This window comes from Nannospalax galili, unplaced genomic scaffold (genome assembly GCF_000622305.1).
Source record: "Nannospalax galili isolate Female #2095 unplaced genomic scaffold, S.galili_v1.0 scaffold1736, whole genome shotgun sequence".
NCBI classification, from domain to species: domain Eukaryota; kingdom Metazoa; phylum Chordata; class Mammalia; order Rodentia; family Spalacidae; genus Nannospalax; species Nannospalax galili.
The window spans coordinates 139,038-161,608 of NW_008338645.1; the positions used below are offsets into that span (position 1 = coordinate 139,038).

The following is a 22,571-nucleotide window of genomic DNA, read 5'->3' on the forward strand; positions in this document are numbered from 1 at the left end:
CTGCCATTAGAAGGTAACCCCCATATTTAGGGTGTGTCTTCCAGCTTCAGATGATCCAATCAAGAAGATTTCTTTCATTTCAGTTAATCCCAGATCCAATCAAGTTGACACTCAGGATTAGCCATCACATGGGTAATAAATATTTGTTCACAATCCTTAACCATCAAGGAAAGAAATGCAAATTAAACTGCCTAGAGATTCCATTCCATCCCAAGCAGAGCAGATATCATCAAGCAAACAAATGCTTAGGGCTAGAGAGATGTCTGAGCTGTTAAGAGCACTGGCTGCTCTTGCAGAAGACCCAGGTTCAGTCCCCAGAACCCACATGGCAGCTAACAACCATCTGTAACCAGTTCCGGGGGACCCAATTCCCTCTTCTGACCTCCATGAGCATTGCATGCATGGATTCACTTACATACATACAGGCAAAACACTCATACACATAAAAATCAATCTAAAAATCTTTTAAATAAGTAAATGAAGAAAGAAGGGAGGAAGGAAGATGGGAAGAAAGAAAGGAATAAAACACACAGATGTGGAAAATAGAAACCCATATACACTGCTAGTGAGAATGTAAACTGGTCCAGCTACTGTGGAAGTCAGTATTCAAGTTCCTCAAAAACTAAAAATAGAACTTTCCTGTGACCCAGCTATACCACTCTTGGGGATATATCTAAAGTCAACACACAACTGAGATACATGCATATCCATGTTTATTACTACACTATTTACAATACTTAAGAAATGGACCTAGCCTAGATGTCCACCAACAGATGAATGGATAAACAAAATGTGCTTTTAACTGCTGAACCATTTCTCCAGCACCCAAAAATAAAATCTTTTTTAAAAAAGAAAATTTGGTACATGTATACAGGACAAAGAACAGACAATCACTCTGCTGCTCTGGTCCTTATCTCCTGAGATGTAACAGAAACCTGTAAGCAAATGTGCTTCCTTATCTCTACATAAACTGTCTTTGAGCTATGGCCTGGCTCCCCATCCACTAAGGAAACCTTCTAAAAAGTAAGGTATTTCTGGCTCCTACTCTCTACCATTCACTCTTTCTATCTCTTGCTCTCTCTCTCAATCCCTCACTCTCTCTCACTCTTGCTCTTTATCTCTGGTTGACATGCTCTCCTGCTCTCTCCCTCTCCCTTTTTTCTCTCCCCACTTTTTAGGTATCCCCTCCATGCCATCATGACAGATATCTCTTTTACTCCTTTGTCCCTAACTAGTCTGTAAAGTTCTCTATCACAGCCCTGACTTAATATACCTCAATACTCTCCCTGGTAGTATTGCCACCCACCCCCCGCCTCCTAATAAAGCTCATTGTCTAAAGGGCAATTTTATGTCAGCTCCTTTTCCCCAAACTATTGTTTCTTTCTCTCATCTCCCTAACCAGGAACACATAGATACAGGGGTATATAAAAACTGTTATCAGAAAAATCAGGCCCAGGAACTTACTCAACACATCAAAGGAATGATGTAGCCAACTTCACATGGGATTATAAAAAGGAGCACCCCAAGACTAAGACATGGCAGGCACAATGACCCAACATTGAGCCACTCACCATGAGCTTCATCCAGGGAAACTGCCACAGTAAAGGACCTCTGCCTCTCTCCTGGAACTCCAGCTTGAATGCAGTATCTCCAGCCTGTGTCACATAGCCCACTGCAAACTGACATTTGAAACTGCCTTCCATTCAAACCTACTTGTGACAACTCTGCACCTGGGGCTGCAATCTGCTCCCTATTAGCAATTAAAACTGGAAGTAAAGCCTGGTGTGGTGGCACACGCCTTTAATCCCAGCACTCGGGAGTCTCTGTGAGTTCAAGGCCAGCCTGGTCTATATAGTGAGTTCCAGGACAGATGGGGCTACAGGGAGACCCTGTCTCAAAAAGACAAAAAAATAGGTAAATAATAAAATAAAATAATAAAATAAAATAAAAAACTGGAAGTGAAAAATCTGTGACTGTCAATGGCCATGTCTACCAAGTGAACCCATTGGTACTTGGTGAATTAAAGCCATTGAAAACAAAATTTTGGGGGGAGGGGGAGATACTGTTCCTGTTCCTGTTTTGTTTGAGACAGAATCTTGCTGTGGCCCCAGCTGGCCTAAATCTCAATATGTAGACCCAAGCTAGCCTTGATTTCACAGAGATCTGCCTGCCTCTGCCTCTCAAGTGCTGGGCTTAAAGACATGTCACCAAGCCCAACTGAAGTATTTTTTTAATTTTTCATTATTCATTTTTATTTTATGCATATGAGTGTTATGCCTACATGTCTGTTCATGCACTTGAGTCATGCGATGCCTATGGAGGGCAGAAAAGGGTGTCAGACACTGAACCTGGAGTTGTGGCAGTTGTCAGCTGCCATGTGGGTGCTAGAAGTCAAACCCATGTCTTCTGCAAGAACAGCCAGTGCTCTTAACTGCTGAGCCATCTCTCCAATCCCCTGAAGTATTATTATTCAATAAATTCTGGCAGAAAACTGTCTGGTTATGTTTCTAGCAAAGCTCATTTGACAATTAAACATATTTTTACTCTATGATTCAGCAACTGAATTGTGTTCCTAGGGTGGCTACTCAAGCTGTATACACATGCATGTTTATAATCACTTAATTGATAAATAACAAACGTGGAAGGAACTGAGATGCTCCTCAGCAGATAAGTTAACTATGGCACATCCAGACATTGGAATACTATCTAACATCATAAAAGACATAAGCTATCAACTCATGAAAAAATATGAAGGAAAAATAAATGCATGTTACTAAACTAAGCAAAAAAGGCAGATCTGAAAAGGTCACATACTGTATGTCTTCAACTATATGACATTCTGCAGTAGACAAATATTATAGAGAAGATGCTGAGAGTTAAGGAGTGAGAGATGAATAAGCAGAATACAAAGGACTTTTACAGCAATAAAGCTACTCTGTAGGGTACTACAGTGGTGGCTACACAACATTAAATTTTTATCCCAAAGCATGAACTGTACATGAAATACCAGAAATGAACCATAACACAACTATGGACTTGGGTATGGTGATGTACCCAAACAGGTCCATTACCTCTAACATGTTTACCATTCTGATGGGGGACACTAACAGTGTAAAAGGTGTTGCTGTGTGAGGACAAGGGTTACTTGGGAAATCTCCCTACCTTCCACTCAAATTTGCTGTCAGCTTGAAACTGCTCTAAAAAGAAAGTTGATTATGTCGGGCATGGTGGTGCATGCCTTTAATCCCAGCACTCAGGAGGCAGAGGCAGAGACAGATGGATCTTTGTGAGATCGAGGTCAGCCTGGTCTACATAGTGAGTTCAAAGCCAGCTGGGGCTACAGGGAGACCCTGTCTCCAAAAGAACAAAAAACAAAAACAAAAAAAAAAAGTTGATTTTTTTTTAAAAAGTACAACCACAGGGGCTAGAGAGAGCCTCAACTGTTAAGAGCAGGTACTGCTCGTACAGAGGACCCAAGTACTGTTCCCAGCACCACACAGGGGGCTCACAGCCACCTGTAACTCCAACATCAGGAGATCTGATACCCTCTTCAGGCCTCTGTGGGCACCTGCATTCACACATGCATATATCTACACATAGACTCACACACATAATTAAAAATAAATATTTGCATATATCTACACATAGACTCACACACACATAATTAAAAATAAATATTTTTTAAGTGCACCCACAACTTCATAATAAGGAATATGGAAATAAGGCCCTCACAAGGACAATGAAGTTATTCTAGAGTAGGGTGAGCTCTAAATCCAAATGACTAATGCCCCTATTAGGAGAAAGATTAAAAACAGGTACACTGAAAAGAAGACAGAAGCAATGAGGCCACCATAAACCAACAGTAGAAATGGCAGCACCAGCCACAAGCTGGACATCTCCCTACAGTCTCCAGAAAGAACATGGCTCTGATCAGACCTTGATTTCAGACTCTCAGCTTTCGGAAAAGTTAAGGCCTAAGGTTTTGTAGTTTTTAGCCACCAATGTACGGCACTATCTTACAGAGAGCCTAAGAAACTAATACTGTGTGCTCCCACAGACCAATCCTCCAATCACCTAATCACAAACAAATGCTGTAATTAGTACTTCCTAATGCCCTGTTATTAAGACTTCCCACAGTTCTCCATGGTGTTTGTTCTCCCATGTTGCTCTGAGAAATAAACCCAACATGTTTCACTACAACAGTGTTCCTGATGGTCCTTGAGTAAAGAGCACTCACAGCAGTAAAATCCTCCAAAGGTCACAAACCACAAACCACTTTTGTATATACCAAAGTACCCCCTCAATGCCTGAACTTTTAGCACTTGATACACCTCAAGGCTTCCAACCTCAAGAAAAAGAAGAGGCAATTCAATGCACCAATGTTTATCTGCATCTCAAAGTCTCTAGATTGTTAAGTAGCTTGGGGTCCCTGAAATCTATCTTATTTGCCAGTATATCAGCACAATGGTTTGGATAGAAGTGTCTCCCTAAAAGGTGATGTACTGAAGATTCCATTCCCAATACAGGGATGCTCAGAGGTAGGGCTTTGAGAAAAAAATTGGATCAAGAAGCCCTGACTTTATCAGTAGATTATACTGATCCCATTAATGGGACAGGGTAGAAACAGGAAGCAGAGCCTAGTTGGAGGAAGTAGATCACTGAGGACATATCCTTGGAGGATATAAACTATCATATATCTCGTTGCAGGGTGTTGTGGCACATGCCTTTAATCCCAGCATGTAGGAGGCAGAGACAGGCAGATCTCTGTGAGTTCAAGACCAGCCTTGTCTACATAGCAAGTTCCAGATCATCTGGGGCTACAGGAAGACCCTGTCTCAAAAAGACAAAAAAAAAAGAGAGAGAGAGAGAGAGAAACATATCTTGTCTTTGGTCCCTTTCTCTCTCTGCCTCCTGACTGCTACAAGGTGAGCAGCTCTGCTCTGCCATGTGTCCTCAGACATGGTGTTCTTCCTCACCAAAGGGCCAGAAACAAGGGAGCCAAGCAACTGTATAGCTGAAACCACCTTGAAGTTGACGTTCCCAGATATTTTGTCACAGTGACAGAAAAGTAACACACCATCCCTCAGCCCAAATCCTAGAACAAGAAGATACGACTGTTTTCTGAACTACTATGTCACAGGATGTTGGCATCCTTACCTAGTGAGGCCAGGTTCCAGAATGTTTCCAGCATTACATCTCTATAGAGATTCTTCTGAGCAAGATCGAGCAAAGCCCACTCGTCCTGGGTAAAACCCACAGCCACGTCCTCAATGGTTACTGGGTCCTAAAAGAAGACAAATTCTGCTCAGAAAAGTCCCAACCTCTGATGTGTGCTAGAAAACAGATGAGCCTAACAACACTTGGGAACTGAGAGTCAACCAAGAGGATGCTATGGGCATCCATCTACTATAGGATGTGGCCAACATATCTATTTCTAACCACACATGTTTCTTGACCAATCAAATCCTGTCTCATAAACTTTTACACTAAGAAAATACATTTCTCTCTCCAAGGCTGATGGTAACAAAATGGGAAACCAGTGTTTTTCATATTCTCTTACTCAGTAACTCAATGCTTCTGTTATCAGATGTGGGGGGATTTCCCGCCAACTAGATGTGCTATAATTCAATTCAATTCTTTTATCAATCACCTACTCTTAAGAGACAGCATTATCCCACAGAGTAAGGGCTTGGTCCCACACAACTGTCCCCTACTTCAGAGGCCAATTGCAAACAGCAAGGTATCATCTACACTTCTGACCAACCAACTATAAATCAGGAGCCCCATATCATCTCCTTTAGTTTGATGACCAGACTTACTAAGGGTTAGAGCCTGAGCACTGACAGCCCCAATAACCCAGGTTTAGTTACTTGTCCTTAAGAAGCCAACTAAGGGCATGGTGGCACATGCCTTTAATCCCCACACTTGGGAAGCAGAGGTGGGAAGATCTCTGTGAGATTGAGACCAGCCTGGTCTCCATAGTGAGTTCCAGGCAAGCTGTAGCTACAGGGAGACCCTGTTTCCAAAAGACAAAAAAAAAAAAAGAAGTCAACTAAACAAGTAACAGTGGAAAAGCAGAAAAATGAGTTATTCAAAGTGGAAAGAGTGACAAAGATCCACTGACCTCCACAAGTCCACCTCTGGGGTCCTGACATGAGGTTTAGATTTAAGTAGAGGGCCAGAGATACACATAGCTAAGCAGTCCCAGTTAAAGTAGAGTCCTGACCATCATTGTCTGACCTCTCCTGTAAAGGGATCTGACAAGTTATGAGCACTGTATGAAATCTTCCAGGAAGACAAGTCTCTCTCCAACTGGCACCAGGCTTCAGCATTTTTTTCCTCCCAGTATGAGATTCTAATTCTTTGGGGTACCTTGTTTCAAACAGTCTGATGCTCAAGGGAGAAACATGAGTATCTCTTGAAAACAGTCTTCCCTTGCCAGGCCAGTTACACTGGGATGGTGCATAGATTACAAGAAAGTATTTCCCAGGGATGGGGATGTAGCTCAGTGACAGCACTTGCGTAGGATGCACAAGACCCAGGGTTCAATCCACAATGCCACAAATTTTAAAAATCCATATGTTTCAGTTTCTTATACATACAGGTAAGACAATCAGATGAAGAGATGGATAAGATTGGGCATGCACTTCTGGGGCAATGTGCTCCAGGAACCTCCATATGTTCACCTCCCCAGAAGCTCCCAGATCCACTCTCATATTGGATTCTTACAGAGGCTTCACCAGTAGACAAGACTGTATAAATCACTGACCATTAGTAATCTAGTGTGCTTCAGTCCCTCTTCCTGAGCTGGAAGATGGGAGGTAAGACTCAAAGTCCCAACACTGGAATGAATTCAAGTATATAAGAGAGTGACAAATTCCAGTTCTGGAATTGTCCACAACAGTCCACAGCATATGACGGAAAGGAGAGAAATGCTCTGAAAATGAAATAATTTCCAATTGACACATAAATTCTTACAGCAGAAAAATTTTACTTGCTACCTTACCACACCATAGTAATCAGCACAACATTAATCATAGGGTTGAACATCAATAAGATAATGATTAAAAACAAGCTGAAGAAGCTGAGTGTGATGGGGGGAGGCAGAGGCACGCAGATCTCTGTGAGACTGGGGCCAGTATGGTCTACAAAGTGAGTTCCAGGCCAGCTGGTGCTAGAGGGAGACCCTTTAAAAAAATAAATAAATAAAAGCTGGGAATGGAAGCTTTTCTCTTTTTCTCCTTATAAGCCAAAGAGGCCCAGAAGCCTGCACAATTACATCTGAGCCAGGCCCACTTCTGGCCACCCTTCTTGTAGTCTAGGCCAAGGCACAGCCAACTATGACACATGAACCAATTCATACCTATCACCTACTGGTACAAAGTTTTTTTTCATCTTTTTGCTTGTAATTTTTATTTTAAGTGTATGAGTGCTTTGACTGCATGTAGGTAAGTGTATCAAGCATATATGCAATGCCTATAGAGGCCACAAGAGGGTTTCAGAGTCCCTGGAACTGGAGTTATGGACAGTTGTTAACTGCCGTGTAGATGCCAAGAACCAAACCTGGGTCCTCTGCAAGACCAGCCAGTCAGTGCTCTTAACCACTGAGACAGTGCTCTAGTCCCTGGTGTAAGGTTTTACTGCTGCATAAGAAAACATTGGTTTACTTACTTTCTTTGGCTGCTTCTGTACTGAAAAGATAGATTTTATTTGCAATAGAGACTAAAAGCTTAGAACACTGGCCATGTGATCCAGTGTGGGAGACAGGCTGAGCCTAGGATGAAAGTCTTAATGACAGCCATACAGCAGGCCCGAGGCAATGCCCCACAGCTAGAGCCACAAGGAATGCCTTGTGACATTTGCTCCCATTGGCAGATCATGACACTGATGCCTAGAGCTCGCCACTCCCTAGTCACCACCCTTGGAATTCCAAATTGCAACACTTAGATATTGCAACAGTCAGGGTCACGTGGTTTTCAGGAATCCAGGCTCTGTAATCTGAAACCCAGTATGCTAATGAGACATCCTACCCACTATTCTGTGATAGGATGTTAAGTCTGTTATGCTAATAGGACACTAAGTCTGTTATGCTAATAAAGTATCCTACTTGCTGTACTGTGATAGGATGCTAAACCTGTTATGCTAATAAGGTATCCTACTTGCTGTGCTGTGATTGGACCACTATCCCTACATAAGCTTGTGCCTTCCTGCAATAAACCAGATCTGTGTCACTGAACCTGGTCTCATGTGCCTTCCTGCAATAAACCAGACCTGTGTCACTGAACCTGGTCTCCTGTGTCTGAATGCAGCTCCACTGACACAGTCTCCTCACCAGCCCCGGGGTCCAGGACCGGGCAGAAGCGGCAATGATAGGAGGCAGCACAGGGCAAGCAGAAGAGCTGCCTCAGCACTGGGCAAGCAGAAGAGCGGCCTCAGCCCAGGGTGAGCGGAGAAGCAGCCTTGACGCCCATGACAACAAAGGAGCAGCACCCATGAGAACGGAGGAGCGGCTGCCGCTGGCAGTGACCACAATCCAGTATACAAACAATTGCTAAAGTGTACTCTGAAGCAGCTAGTCGGAGACATAGTCAACTGAAAACAATTCTTTTAGAAACTTATTACCATTTGCATACCTCTGTCATGTATTTCTGTAATTCAGCAGCCATTCTTTCTTCCTCCATGTCTCCTTCATGAAAATAAACAAGATACTGAAGTTACAAGGCATAAACTAGTATGAATCCAGACTTGCCCCAATCCTCACTTTAATGAGCCCAGATGCTGCATGTCAATTATAAGAGACAACTCCCCTCAAAACTCATACACCCGGAACATCCAAGCATACAAGTCTTATATGAAGTTGGAGCAATCATATCTCCTAGAGTTAGAAGATAATACTGTTCCTTGTTGACCATGTGGTAAGGGTTAAGGGTGTACAGTCATTAAAATCTAAAAACTCCTGGGGCTAGAGAGCTGGCCCAGCAGTTAAGACCACTAGCTGCTCTTGCAGAGGATCACAGTTTGGGTCCCAGAACCCACATAGGAGCTAACAACCACCTGTAATTCCAGTTCCACGGAATCCAACACCCTTTTCTGGCATCCACAAATATTACACACACATAGTGCTCTTGCATACATGCAGGCAAAATGCTCAGACATGTAAGATAAAAAATAAATCAGGGCGGGGGGGGCACACCTTTAATCCCGTGCTTGGGAGGCAGAGGTAGGCGGATCTCTGTGAGTTCAAGGCCAGCCTGGTCTACACAGGGAGTTCCAGGCCAGCTGGCACTATAAGGAGACCCTGTCTCAAAAAGACTAAATAAATATACATAAATAAATAAGTAAATAAATAAATAAATAAATAAATAAATCCAGTCAGGCCTGATGGCACATTCCTTTAATGCCAGCACTGAACAGGCAGAGGTAGGAGATCTCTGTAAGATCGAGGCCAGCCTGGCCTACATAGTGAGCCCCAGGCCAGTTGGGACTACAAGGACACCCTATTTCAAAAACAAAATAAAATTAAATAAATATAAAATAAAGATAAGAGGGCTGGAGAGATGGCTCAGTAATTAAGAGCACTGGCTGCTCTTGCAGAGGACGTCTATAATTCCAGTTCCAAGAGACCCAACACACTCTTCTGCCCTCCATGGGAACTGCATAACATGGCTACATTTACATACATGCAGGCAATACACTCATACACATAATATAATAAATAAAATATTTTAAATAAATAAATCTTTTAAAAAATCTAAATATTCCTATCAATTTGCCCATGAAAACAAAAACCATAAAATGTATCATGCTTTCAATCATAATAATACAGACATCCTGCTTCAAATCCAGGAAATTACTAAACTACAGGGAGCGCCACTCAAACATTTTTTTAACATCTACACCCCTTAGTAGGCTAATACGTATTACTGCTGTACCATTTAAGCACTGTTCCAGCCCCATAAGCTACAGAATTCACTCCAAACCTAGTTTCTGAAAAAAAAATATCAAGCATTGAACTGCATATGCAGGAGCAAAACAGCTCTACTCCAGTGAGCAGTACACTGGTACAATACTTGATCTGTGTCACTCCTACAGTGACATCTACAGTGCTGTGTGACACATTTAAAATAAATAAAAATTAGATAGTTATTTCCATTTCAGTACAATAAGTAACATATTTAAAAGCCAATAAAACCATTTAAGGACTTGGGGTGTAGCACAGTGACAAGGTGTTTGCCACACTCTGGGTTCTGGGTAGGATTGCCAACACAGTGGAAAAGAAAAGAAACACATTCTTGGGCTGGAGAGATGGCTCAGTGGTTAAGAACACCGACTGTTCTTGCAGAAGACTCAGGTTCAAATCCCAGCACCCACATAGCAGCTAACTGTCCGTAACTCCAGTTCCAGGGGATCTGACAGCCTCTTCTGTCCTCCGCCAGCATTGCATGACACAGGTGCACTTACCTACATGCAGGCAATACACACATACACATAAAAATAATAAATAAAAAAATTAAAACAAAAAAAAAGCCAGAAAAAAAACACATTCTTTATAACATTCCATCTAAGCTGAGGTGAGAATGGCTTTGCAAAGAGCTATCTATACTTAGATAATTGATTTTCTTAGAAACTCTGTAATTCGGTTATTATTACAAATATTTCAAAAAACTTATCATTTATTTATTTATTTTTATGTGCATTTTGCCTGTATGTAAGTACACCCATCCATGTATGCAATGCCCACAGAGGCCAGAAGAGGTGTTGGATCCCCTGGAACTGGAGTTACAAGTGGTTGTTAGCTGCCGTATGGGTGCTGAGAACTGAACCAGGTCCGCTGCAAAATCAAGGCCAGCCTGGTCTACATAGTGAGTTCTAGGCTAGCTTGGAGATACAGGAAGACCCTATCTCAAAATTATAAAATAATAAAATAACACTCAGATAGGACTGGAGTGATGGCACAATGGTAAGAGCAATTGCTGCTCTTGCTGAGGACCTGGATTCAGTTCCCACCACTCACATAGTAGCTAACAACTACGTGTAACTCAGGTTCCATTCGATGCCCTCTTCTGGCTTCTGTGGGCACCCACACAACACATGCATACACATAATAAATAAAATAATTCTTAGAAAAGTAACACTCATTTCTAATTTCAAATGGACAGCCCTAAACACAGGCACACACAAACACCTTCAAATATACATAAATATATGTATATTTATAAATGTATGTGTATATATGTAACAATAATAATCAAAGAAACAGACAAGAAATTGACGGGTAGTGGGGGGACATGGGAGGAGTTGGTGGGAGACTTAATGCAAAGACAATCCTTGTGTATGAAATTCTCAAAAATAATTAAAAATTTTGTTAAAATAACATTCTAACAAAACTGAAAATCTACAGCTGGTTTATTATTACTATACAGTGAATATATGCATATACATTTATATTAGCCTCATCTCCCAGAGGCAGGAAAAAAAAGTAGTAATATGCCAACCACTGATTTATTGGATTGGAAAAAGAACAACATAAAGAGTTTAGAAAGGGGGAAAATATGGCATGATGGTGAATGCCTGCAATCCCTGCTTCAGAGGAAGAAACAGGAGAGCCTCGAGTTCAAAGCAAGACTGGACTAGAGTGAGATCCTGCCTCAGGAGGAAAATTAATCATAACTCCAAATAGTGCAAGGGGGAGTACAAGAAAAAGTTAAAGGGATGTGAAAATGCCTAAGCAATGAGTGAACTTCTAGAAAGCACTACAACTCTGTAGTAACAGCCTTGAAAAACTACAAAATCATTATGTCCAGTTATTAAAAGAAAAAAAATTATAGATTAAAACACATCCACAGCCGGGCATGGCAGCACACACCTTTAGTCGCAGCACTTGGGAGACGGAGGCAGGCGGATCTCTCTGAGTTCAAGGCCAGCCTGGTCTACATAATGAGTTCCAGGACAGCTGGGGATACAAGGAGACCCTGTCTCAAAAAGACCAAAAAAATAAAAAATAAAACACATCCACAAAGGAAAACAGAAGCTGCAAACTGTTTTACTGGCAGGTTCACCAAATAAGGAATTCTCACACACAGGTATAAAATAACATAAGAAGAATAAATCACAAACCAAGCTCTTCACATCTTAGAAATGAAAGATGCTTAAAAACTAAATTATTGCTTTAAAAAAGTCTTATTATTAATATTAAAAGATCTTATGGGGGCTGAAGAGATGGCTCAGTGGTTAAAAGCACTGGTTGTTCTTGCAGAGGACCCAAGTTGAGTTCCCAGCAGCCACATAGTGTCTAATAACCAAACATAACTCCAGTTCTGCAGGATCGGATGCCCTCTTCTGATATCCAAGGGCATTACATGACACGGGTACACTTACATACATGCAAGCAATACATTCATACACATAAAGTAAAAATAATAATTTTTTTTACTTTTTTTAAAAAGATCTTATGGTTCATCCCCTCAGACACAAAGGAAACTCATGGATTTTGACACCTCTGGGTGATAATCACTCAGCCCACTAGGAGGACTAGAATGTTAAAGGTTTCAGGAAGAAAAAGGCTGCAAGCACCTACTGCAAACATCCTATCTTTATATTTTCAATTACCTTTATTTATTAGAGGAAGCATGTGCATAAGGGCCAGAGAACAGCTTGTAGAAGTAAATCCAACTCAAGCACTCAGGCTTGGTGGCCAGAGCCTTTATCCAATGAGCCTCTCTAGGCTGAAAACACACTATTCAATAGTGAAATGGTAGGTCTGTTCTCTCTTAAAATCAGGAACGGGACAAGAGTACAAAATATATGCTCTCCTCCATTTAGTGGGGAGTCCTAGCAAGTGCAGTGATGAAAAAAATTTCAGTTGAAAAATGCAGTGCGAGAGATGCATAACTAAAAAAGTATAAAATAAAAAGATTTTTTTTAATGCAAGGGATAAACTGAAACTGGAAATTTTTCTGTGTAAAATGTAAAGCGTCTAGCCGGGGGTGGTGGCACACGCCTGTAGTCCCAGCACTTGGGAGGCAGAGGCAGGCAGATCTCTGTGAGTTCAAGGCCAGCCTGGTCTACATAGTGAGTTCCAGGACAGCTGGGGCTTACAGGGAAACCCTGCTTCAAAAAACCAAAAATAAATAAATAAATATACCAACAACCAAAGCTTACTTTAAGACTTGGTATAAAAATGAAAGTAAAGCGTCTATATACAAGGGCTGTAGATCTGGCTCAGTGGTTAAGAGCACTGGCTATTCTTGCAGAGGATCCTTGTCCCAGCACCCACAGGGTGGCTACAACTGTCTGTAACACCAGATCCAGGGGATCCCTCTTCTGAGGCACTGCACGACATAGGTGAACTTACATGCAGGCAAAACATTCATATACATGAAATAAAAATAGGCACTGCACGACATAGCTGAACTTACCTGCAGGCAAAACACTCAAATACATCAAATAGAAATAAATAAAATCGTTTTTAATGCATTAAACAAGGAGATGGGTTAGCAAAGTCCTTTGAAAAATGGCAGAGCAAAATTCAGATTCAGTGCATTTCAAAGCAGAAGGAAGGGTTAGGCAGGGTCCTAGCTCACCCAACAAGCCGAAATCCATAGACCAAGAGACAGCGACTTCGAGGTTGTAGTGCCAAAGAGCCGAATGGCAGAGGTGGTTTTTCTTTCTGGAAAGAGCAAAGAACACATTTGGAGACTAAATAAATAGGACGGAGACTCTCCAGTTTCATCCGCAGGACAAGCAACCCATCGTGCACTAACCCAGGGTCGGTACAGTAACTCTAGACAGACGCGGCGGAGGGGAGGAGGGAAGGACCCGAGAGCTGCGGAAAGAGAGGGGGAAGGAGGGACCCGGTAGCGGGAAAGGGTGGGGAGGAGAAGGAAGGTCTGAGGAGGAGGAGGAGGAGGGGAAAACGAGGAGGAGGCGAGGAGACGGCAGGAGGGGTGTAGGAGGGGCCCGGCAGAGGGGCGTGGTCAGAGAGGCCCGCAGCGGTGCTCTGACTCCAGCCTGGCCCGCGCCGGGCACACCAGCCAGGTATGTGGTCAGTTCAAACGAAAAACCTACCTCAGACTCTGAAAGAAGTCCTAGACGCAGCAGGCGGCCGAGGTAACGCAGTGACAGAGAGGAAGCCCTACGCAAGCGCGGTGGCAGCCCTCTGCTTCCGGTTTCCCAACGGCTGAGAGGTGAGGGGCGGAGCGGAGGGAACTCGGGTGCTGAGTTTGGGTGAAGACGCCGGCAGGCGGGGCAAGGAGGTAGAAGGGGCCGGGGACGGAAAGAGGGGGCCAGAAGGGGAGGGGCAAGGAGGGGCGTGGTGATAGAAGGGCGTGGCTTGACCAAGAGGGCGGGGCCGGGGCGGGGAAGGGTGGAGCCCGGGAAGGGCGGGAGCTACAAGCTGGAGAGGTGAGGAAGGGAAGGGTATCTTAACCCTATTCACCCGACATTTATACAATTGAGCTTACCAAACTGAGATAAACTCTTGTCCTAATATGTATACATCATTTGGTTGTCTTATTGTTTGTATAAGGCTTGTAAACTATAGCAGAAACTAAGCATTTTGTCTTAATCAACAATTATCTCGCAAAGGTTTCCCAGTAAGCCATTTGCTTTTACCACATTGTAGCCCTTATCAAATTAATGAGGTTTTCTGTTTTTTGTGGTTTTCTGAGACATGGTTCGTGTGTATATGTGTGAGAGAGTGTTTTGCCTGCATGTGTTTGTAAGGGCACCACGTGCATACAATGCCAACAGAGGCCAGAAAAGGGCGTTGGATGTCAGATCCCCTAAAACTGGACTTACAAAGAGTTGTTAGCTGCTACCTTGTGGGTGCTGGGAACCGAGTCTGGGTTCTCTGTAAGAACAGCCGGTGCTCATGACTGCTAAGTCATCTCTCCAGCCTCTGAGATACGGTTTTAATAGCGACCGGCCTCAAATTCACAATTCTTCCCTGACTGCTGGGATTATAGGTGTGTACCTCCTACCCCGCATGAAGTTGCTATTTAAAAATGTTTACAAAGACACCTTATCAGTGATTTTGATAAACATTACCTAAGGCTTATGTAGCTATTGAATTGGAGCATTTTTTGTTCTTTTTGAGATAGGATCTCCCTGTAGCCCCAGCTGGTCTGGAACTCACTATGTAGACCAGGCTGGTCTTGAACTCACAGAGATCTGCCAGCCTCTGTCTCCAGAGTGCTGGGATTAAAGGTGTGCACCACCTCACCCGGCTTTTTATATACTTTTTTAAAAGTTGAAGGCAGTTGTGTTGGGCATGCCCATCCCAGCACTCAAATGTTCAGGCAGGAGCATCCCAAATTTCAGACCAACCTGAGGAAGACCCTGTCTCAAAATTAAAAGTAAAAAAGATGGGACTGGAGAGATGGCTGAGCAGTTAAGAGCACTGACTGCTCCTGCAGAGGACCTGGGTTTGATTCCCAGCACTCATCTAGTGGCTACAAACCATCCTTCCCTCCAGTTCCAGGGGAATCCAAAGCCCTCTTCTGACCTTGGCAGCATTGCACGATACACATGCACTCACATACACGCAGGCAATACACTCATACACATAAAATAAAAATAATAAACAAAATATAAAAAAGAAAGAAAATGATTCCTGAGTGTCCTAGTTTGATTTTAGAAGTCTTCCCAAACTCTAGCTAATAAAAAATTCTCCTTGGGAGCTAAGGATATATTTCAGTGCTAGAGTGATTGCCTAGCAAGTGCAAGGCCCTGGATGTGATCCCCAACCCACCAAGACAAAAACAAGTATATTTTTTCCTTAATTTCTAACAAATTTTCATTTTTTTAATTTATTTTTATTTTATGTGTTTGAGTGTTGTGCCTGCATGTGTATAAGTGCACCCATGTCATGCAGTGCCCATGGAGGATAGAAAATGGCATTGGATCTCCTGGAACTGGAGTTATGAATGGTTGTTAGCTGCCATGTGGGTGCTAGGATTCAAACTCAGGTCCTCTGCAAGAGCAGCCAGTGCTCTTAACTACTGAGCCATCTCTCCACCCCACAAACTTCATCTTTATAGTCTAGTATTCTTCTGGAAACACAGTGGTCACTTACAAATTTTATATCCAAACTAAAATTAATAAGAACTTCTACTAGTGCCTTCCAAAACAAACTTGCTGCCCAGTGTGGTGACACACACCTTTAATCTCAGCACTTGGGAAGCAGAGGTAGGCAGATCTTTATGAGATCGAGGCCAATCTGATTTATGTATGTAGTGAGTTCCAAGCTAGCCAGGGCTTCATAGGGAGACCCTGTCTGAAAAAAAAAAAAAACAAATCTGTATGTCAGAGGCTCTTATAAACCTTTTTTGATGTCTCCAGTGTCTGGACTGTGTGTGGTGACTATTAGTTCCTCCAGGGTTTCTAATAATAAATTGTCCCTACTGACCATCTATTGATTCATCTACCAGGCTTTCCTGGGCACAGAAGCTCTCAAACAGCCTGAGCCTTTGATCACCCATAAATAGCTACCCAGTATGGAAACAACATCCCACTCACTTTGCACAGGCAGTTAGCCTCCTGAAGACAGAATAGAGCCAACAACAACGTCTGCCATGTATTTCACCTGCAGAATAAATTGGCTGCCTCCCTTGCCCTTTGCCAGTCGCTTGCCAGGTGCCAGGTTACTAAAGGAAGTCACTCCTCCCCCACATGCATTGACTACCTGGAAAGCTGCTGGATTCACTGAGTGAACAATAATGAGTGTGTGTGTACCCACATCTCCCTGGGATGCTTGGCAGGTAAAACATTGTTAAAGCACTGTAAAACCATTTTTGGTGTTAATAAGTTATATTTTAATGTATTTATTATGTGTGTTTATGTGTTTGCATGATGTATTTAGGTAGGCACTCTTGTGGAGGTCAGAAGGCAACTTGTGGGAGTCGGTTCTCTCTTCCACCATGTGGGTTCTAGGGATCAAACTCAGGTTGCCATGCTTGGGGGCAAGAGACTTTACAGGCTGAGTCATCTCGCTGGCCCCAGTTGGTACCCATTTAAAAAGGGTATCCCAGGGCTTAGGATGTAGCTTGGTCATACAGCAGTGTTTAGCCTGCTCCATCCCCAGTACCATAGAAAATAATAAATATATTTGTAATTCTTTTATATTTTATGTGTTTTTCCTGCATGTAAGTGCACCTGTGTGTGCAATGCCTGTGGAGACCAGAAGACAGTGTTAGATCCCATATTAGTCACTTTTCTGTTGCTGTGATAGAAGCACTGACCAAAGCAACTTATAGAAGGGAAAGATTATTTGAGCTTATGGTTCCAGGGGAAATACAGTCAATCATGGTGGGGAGGCATGGTGGCAGGAGGTGGCTGGAACAGGAGCAGAAAGCAGAGAGCTCATATCTTCAAGCAGGCACAGGAAGCAAAAAAGCGGAGCAACTGGAGATCAGGCAAAGCTTAATAAGAAGTCTCTAAGCCCACCCCCAGTGACTGCTTCCTCCAGGATAGCCACACCTAAGACCTCCCAAAACAGCACCACCAACTGGGGACAAAATGTCCAAATACTTGGAGCCTGTGGGGGACATTGTCATTCAAACTATCACAGATCCCCTGGATTTACAGATGATTCTTAGCTGCCACATGGGTGCTGGGAAACGAACCAGCATCCTCTGCAAGAGCAGCCAATGCTCTTAACTGAGCCATCTCTCCAGCCCCATAAGGAAATATTTTTTTTAATATTGTATTTTTTATTTTTTTTGGTCTTTTTGAGACAGGGTCTCCCTGTAGCCCCAGCTGTCCTGGAACTCATTATGTAGACCAGGCTGGCCTTGAACTCAGAGAGATCCGCCTGCCTCTGCCTCCTGAGTGCTGGGATTAAATATTTTTATTTTATGTGTATGAGTGTATTGCCTGCATGTGTGTAAGTGCACCCATGCTGTGCAATGCCCATAGAGGTCAGAAGAAGGCATCAGATCTCATGGAACTTGAGCTATGGACAGTTGTTAACCACCATGTGGGTGCTGGTATTCAAACCCAGGTCTTCTGCAAGAACAGTAAGTGCTCTTAACCACTGAGCCATCTCTCCAGCCCCCAAAGAAATAATTTTTAAGAGGGCATCTCAAGCCTACATTCCAAATGACTTCATCATGAGTTAACTAGCATGAGTGAAGAGGCCAGCACCTCAGACAACAAGCCCCCAAGATTCTGTCAGGGAGAACTTCACCCATGACACTAAAACCACCAAAGATGCCCATGGACAGCCCACCCCAAGTCACAGACAGATCGGCCTTGCAGCTTTTCATTCTGTACTCCCTGTGTGCTTAGCCTGTGATCCTGCTACACTGTGTGCTTTCCACTTAAACACACACACCCACACTTCCACAGCCTGAGGAGAATTGACACAGGTTACTAAAATGGATATTTTCCACAGGAGCCACATGCTTCCTACATGTAAGCCCCATTACCCTCAGGAGGAGCTGACCATCTACTCCCCAATGTCTTCTTCTAACCCTCTCCCCACGCTCTAATTTTTTTTAAATTTATCTCCAGCTCCCCACTTTCTTTTTTAACTTATTGATGGTTTCATGCATGTATACAATACACTGCAATCACATTTGTCCCTCTACCCTCCATTAGCCTCTTCCCATCCCTACCCAGCCTCCCCTACTCCCACCAAGTCCCCATCCCACTTACATTTCTTTTTCTCTCTAGGGTTGTTTTTTGTTGGCAGATTTTTTTCGGGGGTTGGCAGGGAGAGGCAGAGGAACAAGGTCTCATTATGTAGCTCTGGCTAGCCTGGAACTCACTATGTAAACCAGGCTGGAATTACCTACTGGAGTAATTCACCAGTGGCCACCTTGCTGAAGACAGTGACTTCCTCTCCCCCAGCAGCCCTCAGCTGTCTACAGCCCCATGAGCCCCTCCTCCTTCTATGACCGAAAGTTTACAGATCTCAGCCACAGACCCCTGAAGCTCCCTCCCTCTTCAGAAAGCTCAGAAGCAACACCTACTGTGGCTTTGCAGCCCCTCCCTCTGTTGGGGCTGTGAGCAAACCCAGGCTCTGATCCACAGACCCACCACGACTCGAATTATAACTTTACTGTCATCCCCTTGACTCAGCACGTGGGTTAAGTCACGTGGCAAGACTCCACCCTAACCCACTGGAAACCTATGAATAAAAAAAAAAAATATTCTCTTTTGCTTCTCCCGGACTGAAGCAACCCTTCAGGACCCCATCATACTGCCTACAGCGTGATGCTAGTAACTCCTCACTCTTCCTAAGGGACGGTTCCTCTTCAATCCTTTCTACCAAACCTATACCATCTTTTATAAATTTTATTTATTTCTTTTTATGTCTATGAATGGTTTGTCTACATGTACCATAAGTGCACATGTGTGCAATGCACATGAAGACCAGAAGAGGGAGTCAGGTCCCCTGGAACTGGAGTTACAGGTGATTTTGTTAGCCACCCTGTGGGTGCTGGGAACTGAACTAGGGTCTTCTGTGAGCGTTCTCTGCAGAAGCAGCCAGTGCTCTTAACCACTGGGCCATCTCTCTAGCCTGCTCTTAAATATTTATATAACGTGCACACGCCACACACCTTTAAAAGTAGCTTTATCTGTGCTAACGAGATGGCGCAACTGAGTAACGGTATTGTTAAGCCTGCTGACGGTGTTCAATCCCCAAAACTCATGGAAAGGTGGAAGGAGAAAACAGGCTCCTCATCTCATACACATCAGGCAAACAATTTTTTTTTAATTCTGGAAAGCTTATACAATACTCCACATATTTTGGTTTGGTTTGAGTTGGCTTTTGTTTTTTGAGACAGGGTCTCCCTGTAGCCCCAGCTGGCCTCAAACTCACAGAAATCCTCCTCCCTCTGCCTCCCGAGTGCTGGGACTAAAGGGGTGCACCACCACGCCTGGTGTTTTGGTTTTTGGTTTTCAACTTTTTTTTTTAATATTATATGTGTATGAGTGTGATGATTGCACGTATGTGAGTACACTGATGTCCGCAATGTGGTGCAGGTCAGAGGAGGGCTTCAGATTCTCCAGGAACTGGAGTTAAGGATGGTTAGTAGCCAACATGTGGGTGCTGGGAATCGAACCCTGGTCCTCTGCAAGAGCAGTCCGTGCTCTTACCCACTGAGGTATCTTTCCAGCCTCCTGGTTTTCAACTTTTTCAAAGCAACTACTGACACTGCAGTGTGCCAAAATCAAAAGCGGGTCGCACAAGGGAGAAGAAACCAATTTCTGCGAATGTGTCTGCAGCGACCCGAGCCAGGCTTGAAGGTTTCCCAGCAGAGCTCCCAGTCCATCACAGATAGCACCTCCAGGCTGATGAGGTGGCTCCGCTGGTTAAGGCACATGCCAGCGAGTGTGCCAAGCCTGAGGACTTGTGAGAGAACCGGCTGACCTCGCTCACACAAGCCCCCCTGCCTCCGTACACAAAAGAAATAATGTAATTTTTAAAATTTGTATTTAAATTCTTATATTGTTTATTAATGTGTATGAGTGTATTGCCTGCATGTATATAAGGGCACCCACCCATGTTGTGCAATGCCCGTGGAGGTCAGAAGAGGGCATTGATTCCTTGGAACTGCCGTTAGAGGTGCTTGTTAGCCTCCATGTGGATGCTGGGTATTTAACCAGGGTCCTCTGCAAAAGCAGCCATTAGAATGATGTTATTACCATACGTAAACTGTTGGGGAACCCTGCTGCTAGGGTTGTAGTCCTCCATGTCTACAGGATAGCTCTAAGGGGCTCAGTGCTATATGGAAGGATGCCCCTTCTCAGCAGGGGGCCTCCTGCTCTTTGCCTGACTTACCTGGAAAGTGCCACCAAGCAGGGATGCCTGACCTTATTTGGAACATGACCTTTGGCATAGTTACCTGGAGTAAAAACTACCCCCAGGTTTTTTCTATATGATAATTAGGCATTGCCCGATAGTCAGATGATAGGAGCCTACTGCCATATGTAAATAAAGCATACTGTGAGCACCTATCAGCTGAAGCATTGGCTACTGCCTCCAAACTATATTTTTCCTAACCCCCACTGAATAAAAGGAGCTGTTTCACTGAGTCTGGAGCTGTTTGTATCACTGAACCTGCCTCCCTGGAAGGGCTTTCTTCCGTCAGTGCTCACTGGCCATCCTGACCCCGTTCGTGGCTTCTGCTCCCTTTGTCCTCATGGAACGGTGGCCAATGACCCACGAGGAAAGGGAGAGACCCCACAGTAAACATTTTGGCATCTGGGGGAGAGGGGGCTTTAGGGTGGCTCAGTGAACACCAAGCCTGACAACCTGGGACCCACCCACATGATAGAGAAAACTAACTCCTAAAAGTTGTCCACTGACCTCCATCTGCACAAACACGGACACAATAAACATAAAAAAAGAAAAATTTAGGAGCTAGAGAAATGGCTCAGCAGTTAAGAACACTGGCTGCTCTTGCAGAAGACCTGGGTTCAGTTCCCAACACTGATCTGGTGGCTAACAACCATGTGTACCTCCAGTTCCAGAGAATCCAACCCTCTCTTCTGACTTCGGAGGACATTGCGTACATGGAGTGCACTTACATACAAGCAGGCAAAACACTCATAAAATAAAAATAAATTTAAAAGGTTTGAAATTTTTTTTGTCTTTTTTGAGGTAAGGTCTCCCTGTAGCCCCAGCTGTCCTGGAACTCACTATGTAGACCAGGCCAGCCTTGAACTCAGAAATCTGCCTGCCTCTGCCTCCCAAGTGCTGGGATTAAAGGCATGTTCCACCATGCCGGGCTACAAGTTTTGAATTTTTAATGTAACAGCAAAAGTTATCAATTTAATAAATCTAAAACCATGAAAACATTCACCAACTTATCCTTTCTATGTCATCTTGTTAAATTCATATTCAAAATAACTTTATTAGCTCCACAAAAAGCTATTCAAAAGTATTTTAAAAGTAGAGCCAGCTGGGCATGGTGGCGCACACCTTTAATCCCCGCACTTGGGAGGCAGAGGCAGGTGGATCTCTGTGAGTTCAAAGCCAGCTGGGGCTACAGGGAGACCCTGTCTCAAAAAGACAAAAAAAAAATCATTAACACCTACCCTGCATTATCAGTGCTATTTTACAAGTATTTGGGGTTTTTTTGTTTGTTTGTTTGTTTTTATTATTTTAAAATATTATTTTTATTTTATGTGTATGAGTGTATTGCCTGCAAGTATGTAAGTGCACCCATGTCATGCAAAGCCTGCGGAGGCCAGAAGAGAGCATTGGATCCTCTGCAACTGGAGTTAGGGACAGTTGTTATCTGCCATGTGGGTGCTGGGAATCAAACCCAGGTCTTCTGGAAGAACAGCAAGTGTCCTTAACTGCTGAACCATCTCTCCAGCCCCACAAGTATTTGTATTGTTACTTTTTTGTTACTGTGATAAAATACCATGGCCAAGGCAACTTATAAAAAAAGTCTCTTAAAAAAAAAAGTCTCATTTAGCTTATGTTTCCAGAGGGATAAGAGTCAGCCCATCATGGCAAGGAGGTATGGCAGCAGGCAGCAGGCATGGCAGCAGGAACCAAGAACTGAGAGCTCACATCTCCAAGCACAAGCAGAAAGCAGAGAGTAAACTGG

At 43.5% G+C, this 22,571-nt stretch overlaps 1 protein-coding gene across 1 annotated transcript in view; it reads right to left on the minus strand.

Moving 5' to 3' along the window:
• Nucleotides 1-22,571, minus strand: part of LOC103734305 — a 66,879-nt gene that overhangs the window by 22,830 nt on the left and 21,478 nt on the right. The window contains exons 10-11 of the mRNA XM_029563542.1: nt 14,068-14,388; nt 5,158-5,284 (exon numbers count right to left, since the gene is read on the minus strand). Of these exons, the coding sequence (XP_029419402.1) occupies nt 5,158-5,284; nt 14,068-14,388 (448 nt within the window). The remainder of the gene's footprint in view (nt 1-5,157; nt 5,285-14,067; nt 14,389-22,571) is intronic.